This window comes from Thunnus thynnus, chromosome 13, assembly GCF_963924715.1.
Source record: "Thunnus thynnus chromosome 13, fThuThy2.1, whole genome shotgun sequence".
In the NCBI taxonomy this organism is placed as follows: domain Eukaryota; kingdom Metazoa; phylum Chordata; class Actinopteri; order Scombriformes; family Scombridae; genus Thunnus; species Thunnus thynnus.
In genome coordinates, this window is record NC_089529.1 from 22,302,300 (window position 1) to 22,315,671 (window position 13,372).

At 37.1% G+C, this 13,372-nt stretch overlaps 2 protein-coding genes and 1 non-coding gene across 4 annotated transcripts; 2 read left to right on the forward strand and 1 right to left on the reverse strand.

The window, feature by feature from the left end:
• The first annotated feature begins 313 nt into the window (after nucleotides 1–313).
• Nucleotides 314–7,801, forward strand: pgrmc1 (progesterone receptor membrane component 1). 2 transcript variants are annotated; one of them, XM_067608639.1, is made up of 4 exons: nucleotides 314–454; nucleotides 785–1,031; nucleotides 5,049–5,204; nucleotides 5,405–7,801. In XM_067608639.1, the coding sequence occupies exons 1-4, from the start codon at nucleotides 380–382 to the stop codon at nucleotides 5,497–5,499; spliced, it is 573 nt and encodes a 190-aa protein (XP_067464740.1). In that variant the 5' UTR covers nucleotides 314–379; the 3' UTR covers nucleotides 5,500–7,801. The 2 variants fall into 2 exon arrangements, with proteins under 2 accessions (XP_067464740.1, XP_067464741.1); XM_067608640.1 differs by lacking the exon at nucleotides 314–454 and having other exon boundaries at nucleotides 682–1,031.
• Nucleotides 7,802–9,009: 1,208 nt separating this feature from the next.
• On the reverse strand, nucleotides 9,010–9,120 carry trnal-caa (transfer RNA leucine (anticodon CAA)). The gene is made up of 2 exons: nucleotides 9,083–9,120; nucleotides 9,010–9,055 (listed from the first exon to the last, which is right to left on the reverse strand). It is a non-coding gene; the product is annotated as a tRNA-Leu (tRNA).
• Nucleotides 9,121–9,319: 199 nt separating this feature from the next.
• On the forward strand, nucleotides 9,320–12,104 carry cox7b (cytochrome c oxidase subunit 7B). Its single transcript, XM_067608641.1, has 3 exons — nucleotides 9,320–9,466; nucleotides 10,812–10,927; nucleotides 11,891–12,104. Exons 1-3 carry the CDS (start codon nucleotides 9,430–9,432, stop codon nucleotides 11,972–11,974), a joined length of 237 nt encoding a protein of 78 aa, XP_067464742.1. The 5' UTR covers nucleotides 9,320–9,429; the 3' UTR covers nucleotides 11,975–12,104.
• The last annotated feature ends 1,268 nt before the right edge of the window (nucleotides 12,105–13,372 follow it).

The window sequence follows — 13,372 nt, forward strand, 5'->3', positions numbered from 1 at the left end:
CACGTGATGCACACTGGCCCAAAAAGATTTTTCCCCATAGACTTACATTGTGAAAGAGATGTCTGTAAATCAGCTGATACATTTTTTTGAGTGTCACAACCCCCACAAAATGACTCGTTTCACCATCAGAATTTGATCCATTTGATCGATCATATTCTGAAAGTCTAGAAGAGCAGCACGATTGAATTGTTTTATCCCCATTCAAGTTAGCTGGAGGGCTAAATCGGAAGTTAGCCGGTGGAAGTCTCTAGTGAGCATGCTCTAGGGGGGCATGCAGCCCATAGAGCGTGCTCACTATGTTTTCATCAAGGTAATTTCTTTATAGCGGGAAGTGGCTTTTTTGGCTTCATGCGCCACTGAACAACTTTTATAGGAATGAATGGCGGAGCCCCATCCAGCTCTTATGATACAGCCACGATCCCGACCAACAGTCCACAACCATGAGATCCATATCGTAATTATGAGATCTTTTCTCGTATTTTTGACATAGTACGTCAATATTTATGAGATAAGGCCTCCCACTTTTTGCAATGCCCTCCAGTAAGTTGCGGCCCTAAATTATCGACAATAATACATTTCTATCGATCGACTTTTGGCACGCAGCTACAGGAGCCCGATTGGTCCAAAGGGTTAACCGCCGCCTCTGAGGCCGCTACAGGGATTGGTTCAGGATTCAGGAGCTCTGCCAGTCCCACCCAACACACACACACACACAACCGGGGAGACAGAACCCAACATGGCTGAAGCAGAGGGAAGCGAATTAACTTCTGGTGGTATTTTTCAGGAGATCTTCACATCCCCGCTGAACCTCACCCTACTCAGCCTCTGTTTGTTCCTCTTATACAAAATCTTCCGCGGAGACAAACCACCGGAGCTCGGCGAGATGGAGCAGCCACTGCCTAAACTGAAAAAGAGAGATTTCACCCTGGCAGAGTTGAAGCCCTACGATGGACAGCAAAATCCGAGGATCCTCATGGCTGTCAACGGAAAAGTGTTCGACGTCACCCGGGGGAAGAAGTTTTACGGGCCAGGTAACGTCTGCCGAGCAGTTCGCTGTACGGTGTTATGAAATGTTTAGTCACCCTTCTTCTTCTTCTGTTTGGAACACAACGTCACCAACGGTAGCTAGCATGAAGTGGCCGTTTGTTTTGTAACATTTTTATTGACGATAGCAATTCACTGATAATATTAGCAAAATTCATGCGTACTTTTTCGGGAATATAACTTTAAATTGACTTTTGTAAGTGGAAGGTGACGCCACACCCCCTCTAGTTTGCCAGCTGAGATCCCATCTCACAACAGAGGAGCCTTGAAACCAGAGATCGTCTATGGAAGAAGTGGAGTCACTCATTGTCTAATATTATTACTTGGCCGCCATGTTTGGAAAAGTGGTTCCGGCTAGAACTTAATTAATTAATTAATTGGTTGATTTATGAGGTATTTATATGAATGCGCTTCCGTAGTAATGAAGTTAGTTTTCAGCCACCACCAAGGTAGCATCTACTCTTCCTGGGGTCCACACAAGTACACATTACATCATAATGCAAAACAATTGTGTAATCAAATCCAAAACAACAAAACCCAACAGACAAACAAGACAATTTATTAACATCAATAAAACTACTGAAGACAATAATAACAACAATGACAAAAAGTACCCACATTTTATCTAAAAATATTTGATACAGCTCAAAAATGATAGTTGTGCCCACTAAAAACAGCATATACAGTGACTAAAAGTAAAATCATAAAGAAATTCCTCTTTAATGATCATATAGTCACATATTCTGTATGAAAAACATGTTCTTATAGGAGAGGGGATGGTGTTAATAATTTCAATATTACTTGGGACAGAATCATTACATCTTTAAAAGCATGTTAATTAGCTTCTAAGGGACCTATGGCAATCTGTATGTATGTACAAATAAGCATGTGTGTGTATGCATGTGTGTTTGTGTGTGTGTGTATATATATGTATACATAGTGAGAGATGTATAGAGAAAGAGTTTTATATGGTTGTGTTGAAACTGTTTGGTTTTTGTAATGTTTATAGAGTTTTAATTGGGGGGGGGTATGTAATGCATGTATGTGAAAGCATGCCTATACATTTATGTAGAGATGCACTGATACTGTTACTGATATTGGATATCAGTCTGATACTGACTCAAATAGCTGGATCGGGTATCGGTGACAATGGGCCAATCTTGTATCGGATATCATCATTTTAATAAATAACAATTCAGTAAATTTATATATATGTATTTATTTATTTGCTACATTTTGCAAAGTTAGGAAAGTGATGTTTAAGTCAAGCTTGATGTTGCCTCACACATAAAATAATGATCCCAGTCTCTTCCACACAGTTTATTTATAATAAACTGGTATCAGATCAGCCGATACCCAAAGCCCAGGTATCGGTATCGGGACTGAAAAAGTCAGATGGTGCATCCTTACATTTATGTCATTGACATTGACCTCAGGAAGAGTAGCCGTTACCTTGGTAACAACTAATGGGGATCTCAATAAACAATATGGCAAAGATACCAGCTAAGACACACATGCCCATTCAGATATCTGAAGCCTCATATCAGCCTCAGCTGAACTTAAGAAGTCATGTTTGCAGATTTTGCCTTATTTAGGATCAAGATAGGATGGGGGCTCTTGGGATCGGAGGAACATTTGTAGCAATGACAACTCTATTAATTTACATAGAGCTGCAATGATTAGTCGATTCATTGTTTTGAGTCATTTTTTAAAGAAAAATTGCTCAAATTCTTTGCTTCTAGTCTCTTAAATGTGGATAAATATATATATATTTTTTAGTCCTCTATGACAGTAAACTGAATATCTTTGGGTTGTGGACTGTTGGTTGGGGCAAAACAAGACATTTTAGGTTGCATCTTGGGCTTTGGGAAACAATTATCGACATTTTTCATCATTTTCTGACTGTTTGTAGACCAAACAACTAATCGATTGATCGAGAAAATGAAATTAATATAATCATTAGTTGGAGCCCTAAATTAACATCTAGGGAATATTAAATTATTTTAACATAGACTGAAAAATGCGAACCTTACACAGGACAACAGCTATATGCTAAAGCCAATGTTGGATCACTTTAATGCAGCCAGCACGCTTCAATAAAGCCCATGAAACCTGCGCTCAGATACTGGCTTTTCTCTTCCTGGTAGCAGTCAAATGAGAGCCCTTGTTCCTATAAAGAGACCGATAGCAGACTGACCCGCCACCATCTTGTCCTTTCACAATGTAATGCTTTCTAAACTAAGTGTGAATTCATACCAAACCCAAAACTTGAATAGATGGAAAATATCTGATTCATCTTGACAAACAGCACAGAGCTCAATCTTTAACTGCAGACAGCAAAACTTGTGTGATCAGTCAGAGGAGTCCTCATATCTGTTGTACTTAACAGCAGGGAGGCTGAATCGATGTAGGGTTTTATTAGAGAGAGTGAAGCCTGCGTCACAACTTTTCCATCATCTACAGTTCTCTGAAAACTGCTCTGCCGTGGTTCATTGGGACATTTCTGTTACCTGGAAACAGACACAGAGTCAGACCTCGCTGTTTTCGTCTAATCTCAGATCGTAACCTCTGTTGCCTGTAACCTCTGACCAACATGATATCTCACTGTCATGCAAAGTTGTTTCAGTGCACAGCACACCCAGCTCTGAAGCCTCTGAAATCCTGCGTGGGTTTGTTTTATTTCAGGAATTCAGCTTAGTAAGATTTTCTCTACAGTTCAGTGTCTTACTCAAACACTCCGGGCTGTTCCAGACTATTGAACTCGCAGCGTTTAGCTCTGGGTATTGTTGGAAAGTTTTAGTTACAGGTGCCAATGTGGTTGCTGAGTTTTGGTGCAGATATAAAAATGATGCAGTGACACCTAAATGAGACAGTATTCTGAGAAATAAACCTTTTTTTTATTAAAGAGAAGGAGTCAAAGGTCTCAAATGGTGAATGTTTAAACAGAAGCAGCTATATAAGAATTTCATCCAAAGAAAATACTAAAACAGGCAACATTTTAGTTTAAATCAGAGACTACATGATCAAAGAATAAATAAACTAATTTACAAATTTGACAGTTTTTGGTTCTTGGTTGCACAGACACATTTTGGTCAGAACCATAAATGATTGTGGTTTAACACTTTGTCCCAGTAACATCTGGAGTTACAATGTGAACCAAAATTCACAGTGTTGTTATCAGTTATGTTTGTCTATATTGATATTACTATGTATTATTTTATTTTTTTATGCAAAATAAAGCGTTTTTCTTATTACAAAACAAGCAAAGACATGTTCATTTCAGGATATCTGGACAGGAGACAGAATCACAACTTGTAAAACTGCTTCACCTCCCAGCCCATTCGTTCCAACTGAAGATGGTTAATCTTTAAAATTTGGTTTAGTTTGTAAAAGAGACTCAGTGATCTCCTAAAACAGCTGTGTTGTAGTTTTTTTTGTGTTACTCAAACAGGAGTAAACAGTGCATTTGTTGTTTGCCGATAAATACACACGTGGTGCTCTAGTGAGTGTTTCTGGCAGCTATCCTGCTGGTTTATGTCAGATTGACCCGAAACAGATAACAGCAGCTGTGTTCATTGCAATGAAGAACCATGTCATGTTTTTGGACAACAAAGGAGGTTGATAGGACAGAGGAAGAAGTTAGTACAGACAGACAATAGGCTACTTGTTAGTTGGATCAATTCATTGTTGGCCTCGATCTTCTCATGTAAAAAAAATATAGAATATCATCAAACTTCTCCTTTTGTCTGTCTGTATTTTTCAGAAAAGAGGAGCTTAGTGACTAAAATCCAGTCTGCTGACAGTGATAATATGGTCATATGATATTAATTGGTTGACTCAACATCAGGCTACTAGAGAGAAAATGCCATTTGAAAAAAAAAAAAGCCCATGATGTTCACTGTTCAATAGTTTTGTAGCATTTGTGCACCCGCTGCCATCGCTGCCGTTACTTTAGTTGTGCTCTCAGCTCACACTGTGCTCTCTGTGTCTTCGCTGTTTTGCAGACGGGCCATATGGAGTGTTTGCAGGCAGAGATGCATCCAGAGGTCTGGCTACGTTCTGCCTGGAGAAGGAGGCGCTGAAAGACGAACACGACGACCTGTCCGACCTGAACGCCATGCAGCAGGAGAGCCTCTCTGAGTGGGAGACTCAGTTCACCGGTGAGTGCCTCGTTTATCAAGCGAGAAACCCTCTTTGGTTCCAGCCTCTGAACCAGATGTTGTAAGACGATAGAAAGATGATGAGATAATGAGACTTTGGTTGTTCCAGCTGGGTCCTTGAAACTCTGTCTGATAGTTCAGTGTCATTGAGGCTGTTACTCATCTTCTTTTTCCCTTTTTTTTTTCCCCCTCCATTACAGTCAAGTACGACTACATCGGCAAGCTCCTGAAACCAGGAGAGGAGCCGACAGAGTACACGGATGACGAGGAAGGAAAAGACAAAAAGGCGGACTAAAAGAATGAAAATTCAAAGTGCACAAGCGAGGGGAAAAAAATGATACAGATGCCTTACTGTTTGTTTGTCGTTTGGTGCCTGTTGCCTCCTGTTAGGATCGTTCAGAGAAAACACTTCCATCTTCTGTATTGTTTTTGGACTATCACACATCTGGATTTTAAATGATGACTAAATAACACTGATCTCCATTGATCATATTTGAAGGTTAGACGGCATTAATGGTTAAATATACTGCGTTCTGGTGATGTAGAGCTGTGTAGTGTTGTTAGAGTTTAGTTTCTGTAAACATGAGAATCAGGAACTTCAGCAACTAATTGACGGATCAGTTCCAACATGTTATGAAGCCCCTGATAGTTAAATGATCCACAGCTCCGATGGACACTTAGTTAAGCTCGCTGTTGGTGTATTGCGGGTTGTACACATTCCTTTTATTCAAGGTTCAGGTCGGCTCGCATTGAAATGAATTATCTCAGGAAGCGGTTTCACTCAAACTAAGAAATATATGTACTGAGGGTCTGGAGCCAGAGGGCAGATTTATTTTGGATCCTATTCTATTAATTGTGGCCATTTGACTGTGCGTTATGCTAACTTTGCACTCGCAACCTCCGTCCGAAACACAGACTCAAAAACAAACAAACAAAAACAACTCATATCAGGACAAGCAGTGAGAGCTTGAAGCTTTTCAAATAAACTTAAATTTTACAGAAATCATCCAAACACTTGTCTGAGTCTGACTTTAAACTACTCTGGTAAGTTTCACCAGAAAAGAAAATCCCTATCCCGTTAGCTGTAATAGCTAATCCGGGGGATTTATTTCTGTGCAGACTTTCAGTCGGACTCAGGAACGTGTGACATCATTTGTGTAAAATAAAAGTTGAAGTTTATTTAGGAAGCTTTAGGAGACCCGACCTGCTTGCTGTGATACTACAGTAGGTTTTTGCTGAATCTCCACAGCAGGGGTGGCGAGTGCAAAGTTATGACACATAGTCAGAGTCGATACAATTATGAGAATAAAACCCAGACTGTAAAATATCAGAAATGTTCAATACAGCCAGTGGGGCTCAACACTTTAAGACATTAAAGATGTAATCACATAAATACTGCTAAATAAATCTCTTTTTAAGCACTTTTTCTTGATTTACTGCACCATATACGTGTCATTTTCACCAAAATGTGAGTGATATACTTTCTTTTTTTTACCATAAAACTATAAGAGAAGGATAATCTACTTTTTTTTTTTTGGTAACATTCCAACCCGTCAAATGTATCTGCTGACTTTTCTGAATTTTCATGTACATTTAAGCATTTCTATGTTTGTGTGAATTTCAGTGTTGATGTCTGTTGAGAACTCTGAAACTGATCCTGAGATTTTGGAAAAGTTCACAAGTTTTCTTCTATCTCACAGTGACGGTCCAGGCTGTTACAGAGGTCGTCTTGATCTCAGCAGTCTGACGTAGTGCGGTGACTCCATTAAAAGTCGATTGACAGAAAAGGAACTGAAAACACCTTCCATAAAAGTCATTTATTTAGCAAAAAATATCAACCATTTTATGGTTTCAGCTTCTCAGATATGAAGGTTTGCTGCTTTTCTTCTGCCCTCATTTACATGCAGTAGTGTTTTTAGTGTTCATGTGGTGTAGAGGGAAATGGTTACACGTTAAATAATAAAAACATCAGAAAGGCTGAGCTGCTGCTAGTTAACAGCTGTTTTGAATTTTAGAAATCAAATGTCTTCACGTTTTATTTTCCCTCCATGTTTTCCCGACATTCCCCTTGACTCTGATTTAAATCCTGAATCTGAAGGCATTCTTCCTAAACTCATAATCATTAATAAACTGTGATGATTAGCAATCATAGTTTATAATGTTTTTCAGCAATATTTCACATGCCAAGTTGACGCAGATATTTGGGAAAGTCACCAAAATTTTCACCATAAATCATTAATCAAGGGAAATTAATAATGTTGCTGTAGTTGAAGTTGGTTTCAAGGCTGCAAATAGTAGAACAAGAGCTTGTTTTATCCACAGATGTATCCATGAAATCCTTCAGAAACATTGTTTGCAAGGAAATTTAGTTAATTTGTGTTTTACTAAAGTTATATGGAAGAAGTTTGTTCTTTCTGACTGCAGGAAAAATATGTTGTCCTGTAAAAGATCGGCCACTCTCCAGAAAAGCAGATTGAATGAGGGAATATTTTCAGTATGTGTGTACATACATGAACTAAATGTTATAATACTGTTAGTTATAATCCTGAAAATTATATTCTGATTTAATAAATAAAACTACAAATATGAAGACTTCATGTCCATCTGCAAATCTTGTTTTATTTCAATACTTTTTAAAGATTTTATTTTTATTTTTAAAATGAGTCAATAATATGACCTGTTGATTCAAATAACACAGTTTTCTGACTTGATTGGACTCAGACATACAGTAATCCTTCTGAAATCACATACAGTATACTAACATATCTACTGTGGACTGTATTACACTTAAAAAAAAGACTTTTCAGCACCTTGTATGACACCACAAGCTTTTGTTGTCTATTTCACTTTGTCACCATGTTGTTTTAAAACACTGCACTTGGTGTTAAAGCAGACAAAGGGAATAAAATGATGTTCCTGAGGTGGCTTTTACCCTTCATTTGACTTTTCAAAAGTTTAAATAATTCAATACACTTACTGTTGTTTACCTACTCTAACAGAAAAACTCTTGGAGATATTTACTTTTTAATAACGTTGATTTTCTTGTTTTTGTTTAACATGTTAAAGGACAAGTTCACAATTTTTCAAGTCTGTCTTAAACAGCCTCCAGGTGTCCATATAAACACTGAGAGAGGTTTTCCTCGCTGTAATATTTCCTCCTGTTCATACTGACTATTAAAAGATTCTCTTCAAATGTGCTTTCAATGTAAGTCATGAGGGGAAAAATCCGCAGTGTGTCCACACGAGTGGATATCTGCCACATTTACAGTCTTTTTAGCATCAAATTCCCTCTTTGTGTTTCCTCGGACAGTATTTCCCTGTTGAGCAGCGGTGGAAGTATAGTAACAAAAAGAGGGACTTCAGCACTAAAAAGACTGATTGAAAGGTACTTGATTTGACTAATTTTGACAGCTAAGGGTTTATATTAGCTTCATATACATTTTTAAATACATTTTTTGTACAGAAGGAGGCTTCTGGCCCCCATCACTTACACTGTAAATGCATGATGAAAGGATCTAATGGTCAATAGGAACATGAGGAATGATAACAGCAAGAAAAACCTATTTCAGTGTTCATTTGGCCACCTGACTGTTGTTTTAAAACAAACTTGAAAAATTGTGAAACTGCCCTTTAATCAACAAACGTAATTCACATTACTTACAGCAGTTAAAACTTCTATTTTATGTTTTTATTTCTCACAAAACGTGTTATTAACGCGTCTGTCATGTTGAATTTACAAACGAAATTGTTAAACTTATAGAAAGTAAATACAGAAAATTAATGCTAAAACTCAAGAAAAGGTATGTGTCAGAAGTGGGATTCGAACCCACGCCTCCATTCGGAGACCAGAAGTCCCGTTTCAGCGGAAGGAGTTTATCCTTGAGTCTGGCGCCTTAGACCACTCGGCCATCCTGACACGGTGATAACTGCTGATGTCAGTTGTATTTTTATTCATGACAACGTGACCACCGAACAATTCGGTAGTCATATTAATTGTTGTATTTTTTTAACAAGAAGAACTAGAAGTTGCCTTGTGCTTGTCTTCAATGTTACTAACGTCCGTTGGTGTATATTTTCGCGTCATTTTACTCATTTTCCGCGTTTGGTTAAGCCTGCGCATGCTCACATCCATTATCGTAATTTCCGCTGTGTCTACGTGATACTTGCAGCGGCCATACTACACTTCCGTTCTTCAAGGGTATCTGAAGACACCAGACAAGTCAAAATGTACCGGTTTGCTAAAGCTGCGGTGAACATTACCGGTAAGCAGACTGTTTTTTAAGTAGCAATTATGTTCTCTTTGTTTTTTTAAGATCATCCTAAATTTTTATTTCAGCTGACTACAAGTTTGACCGGTGTCTCTTTGGTCGTTGACCGCAGCCAGCGTGCTAACAGTTAACAGCCTGCTAACGTTAGCAGGCTCCAAAGGAGTCGTAATATGTCTCAAAATACGGTTATAAGTTCAATTAAATCTATTTAATGGTCTTTAGAGAGTTAAACTTAACGTTACGTTTGAAGAAGCATTTGTAACATGCTCATATTCTTCATTAAGATATCATTGCCCGACATACTGACCTGCTTCAGTTAGGTCAATGATTAGCTCGTGTAAATGTTTGTTTCTTTTTCGAGGAGAAATAGAAATGTGCTTTAGTTATGGAAACGAACACATCAAACTGTCCACCTTATGTGCATAAAATTGAACAGTCTCACAAAGAAAAAGGCAAATAAGAATGGTGTTTTCAGCTGGCACTTTTTGTCAAACAAATTTGAAAGAATTTTGACGCAGTAATTGACTTGTATTCAGACAACGCTAATATTAATAATAATAATAAGAAGAAGAAACTTTATTTCTGCAGCGCCTTAGTAAGTCAGAGTTACGAAGTACTTCACAAAATACAATACCATAAAATATAGGTGCAAAATGATTTCAAGAAGTGGGCAAACTTTGAGAGATAAACAAAATATAAAAAGGACAACATGAAAACATTTGAGTGACATTATAAAAAATATTATACAAATGCCAGTCTGTTAAGGTTGTTTTTTTTATAAGCTTTTGAAAACTGAGGCAGTGACTCAGCTGATCTGATACTGAGGGGGGGTTTGTTCCACAGCATTGTAGCTAAAACAGCAAAAAATATGATCCCCCTTTTGTTTTAAGCCTAAACTGTACAGTTTGAGTGTCACTAAATCAAAGCAGGATCTATTATGACCCATAAAAATGATAGAATACTAGAGAGACATCTATTTACATCTGAACAATTTTGGGCCCTAGTAACTGGTGGTTTGATGCATCATATTTAATCTAGCCCCAAAATGCCAAAGGTTGTATTTATGCTAGGTGGTTCAGTGTAAAAGGGTTCATGAAATAACAAGGTAGCTCATTCTGTGTCCACATTATGACTTGACATCTGATCCATCTGTGTAATTAACTGCATAGCCTATTCCGGTTTAGTTAATATAAGATATAATTGAATAGTTAAGTGATTGTACTCCATAATGACAACTTAAAATGCTACAAACAGTAAAGCCAATAAAAATAAATAATAGTGCAGGACAGAAATGAGAGTAATTCTAAATGATGGGTTTGTTGTTGCTGTTGTCATACAGGTCAGGCCGCACGGCAGGTGAGGCATAGCTCCACCTCCCACCAGGACTTCCACTCCAAGTACGGCACCGGTCTGATGATTGGTGGCGCTATCTTCTGCACGGGTGTTTGGACATTTGTAAGTAGTGCTGTCCTGTCCTGTGAGGCCCAGCCACATTTATTTATAGTTAATCTGAACAGATAGCTTGCTTGCAAAGTGTTACATAGAGGAACACATGTGGGGACTAAAAAATGGTCTCATTTTCAAGTGAGCAACACCCACCCTCAGGCTTTCAGTGTAGGAGGAGAAAGAAGTAGGGGGTTGACAGTCACAGTACAGAAAACCTAACAATCAAAAGTGCACATAATTTTTAAAGCTTCCTTTTTGAAAACAGATCAACCATGAATCCCTTACCAGTGACCTTATCTGACAGGAATTTGCGTTTGGCCTCAGTTTGGTCAAGTTACAATTAAACAAAGGACATAAGTACATAAAAAATACAGTACAGTATTTTTAATATATATATATATATATATATATATATATATATTACTGAGGCCAGTACTTGTACAAAAAGATGGTTAAATGTCACTGAACGCTCAGCTCTTTGACCTTCAGTTGCATTTGTCATACCGTGACAAAATATTGTGTGATTGTGATCAAATTTTTGTTGTATTTCATTCTTTAGCACCAAATGATGCAACAGACATATTTATCGAATGATTTTTGTCAGGACGATTGTCTCTGAACACATCTACTTGTCCAATTGAACGTCAGTTGTATTAATATATGTGTACATATTTATTATGACCACTGGGGGGCAAACTGAGCAGGTTTACTGACACTTGAGGTCGACAGAATGACTGGCAATTTTTAAGAAGTACACACGTCTGAGAAGGTTTTTTTATTTTTACGACAAGTAAGGGCCTTAAATCATGGATATTTTCAATATAATTTTTTTTAACTTAAAAACGTACAACTGTAGACATTAATACAGCTACTGTTTTATGGTGTTTAGTTTAACTTTGGTGTGAAATTGATTAATCATTTAGCACATAAAGGTCCAAAATCTTGAGAAATAATTTTCTTGTCTTTGTGCAGGTGCTGACTCAGACTGGCATCACCTGGAATCTGTCACCAGTTGGGAAGCTCATGCCCAAAGAGTGGAGAGAGCCTGAGGAGTAAAGAGCTGCCATGACAGACCTGCATCCCACCTAATAAACCTTCTGGTTGTACAGATGAAGAATTGCGTGTTCACAGTGAATGCCTGTGTTTATTCCAACATGTCCGAATAAATTAAGTGTGATTCTACTGATCATTGTCTCTTCTTTTAAGTTGTCATTAAGTTTCTTGTTCCTCAATGTGCCATGTTATTGCTCAAAGTCATAATAAAATTAATATAAATATCTAAGTATAGAAGGAAAAATAAAAATATATATAACATTTTGGGACAGCCTGTGTTGTTGCACCATCCTATTTAAGTGTGGAAACTGCACAGGAACAAATTGGGATTTCTTTTGACCAGATAGCATAAAACACAGTTAAACAAAATGTAAAAACTCTCTATTCTACTCCCATATTTCCCAAATATCACAGATGTAAGCAGTATTCAAATAATTTACATAGGTAAAAGTGGCAATACAACAAGGTAAGAATGCTGAAGTCAGTATAATACATTCAAGACTTAACTTGAAGTATGAATGTATTATAACACAATTTACTCAAAGTATCAAAAGTAAAAGTGTTAATTATGTAGAATGATCCCTTAATGTCATTACATTATTGGATCATTTTTAAATGCTTTAACATGTAAGCAGTACTTCAATGTTTTGGTTTGAAATGGAGGTAATTTTGTGCAGCATACTATTTTAGTCTATCTAGTAATGCAGCATATTTTATAAACTGATAATATGTATGTAAAATCTTAATCTGCAAAGTAACAAATACTGTGAAATGAATGTACAGTATATCCCACAGAAATGTAGTTTAGTATAAGTATAAAGTAGCATAAAATAAAAATACTGAAGTAAAGTACATGTCATCAAAAAAGATGACATCTCAACTTGGAAATACATCAAAATAAGTAAACAAATACAATAAGGGGAAATTGCTTATCAAATGACAAAATCAGATAAACCAATAAATTGCCACTGCAGACTTTGATGCTTGGCAACACTTTTTCCATGGGCTTTAACCATTCTTGACCTTTTTTCCAGGTAATTGATTTGAATGTATCTTTGTAATAAGATAACAAACATCTTTTGGAAGGGATGCACTGCAATCATAGTAAGCAACAGTATATATATTTCATGGCTGTATATTGTAAGTGATATCCTCTAAATTTTTCTCAAAATCTTTCCAAAACTTCAATTAATGTACTAAAGGATAGGTTCACAATTTTTCACGTTTGTCTTAAAACAACAGTCAGGTGCCCATATGGACACTGAAAGAGGTTTTCCTCGCTGTAATCATTCTTCCTGTTCATACTGGCTATTAAAAGATCTTCAAATGTGCTTTCAATGTAAGTGTTGAGGGCCAAAATCCACAAGACACAAATTAGTTATTAATTATTAACAGAAACAT

What these genes read in the sequence shown, in the direction of transcription:
- pgrmc1 (XM_067608639.1), top strand. Translation starts at nt 380, where the DNA reads ATGGCGGAGCCCCATCCAGCTCTTATGATACAGCCACGATCCCGACCA. An exon ending in ACAACCATGAGATCCATATC is followed by an intron (nt 455 to 784) that starts GTAATTATGAGA and finishes GGTATTTTTCAG; the next exon opens with GAGATCTTCACATCCCCGCT. An exon ending in GAAGAAGTTTTACGGGCCAG is followed by an intron (nt 1,032 to 5,048) that starts GTAACGTCTGCC and finishes GCTGTTTTGCAG; the next exon opens with ACGGGCCATATGGAGTGTTT.
- cox7b (XM_067608641.1), top strand. Translation starts at nt 9,430, where the DNA reads ATGTACCGGTTTGCTAAAGCTGCGGTGAACATTACCG. An exon ending in AGCTGCGGTGAACATTACCG is followed by an intron (nt 9,467 to 10,811) that starts GTAAGCAGACTG and finishes GTTGTCATACAG; the next exon opens with GTCAGGCCGCACGGCAGGTG. An exon ending in GCACGGGTGTTTGGACATTT is followed by an intron (nt 10,928 to 11,890) that starts GTAAGTAGTGCT and finishes GTCTTTGTGCAG; the next exon opens with GTGCTGACTCAGACTGGCAT.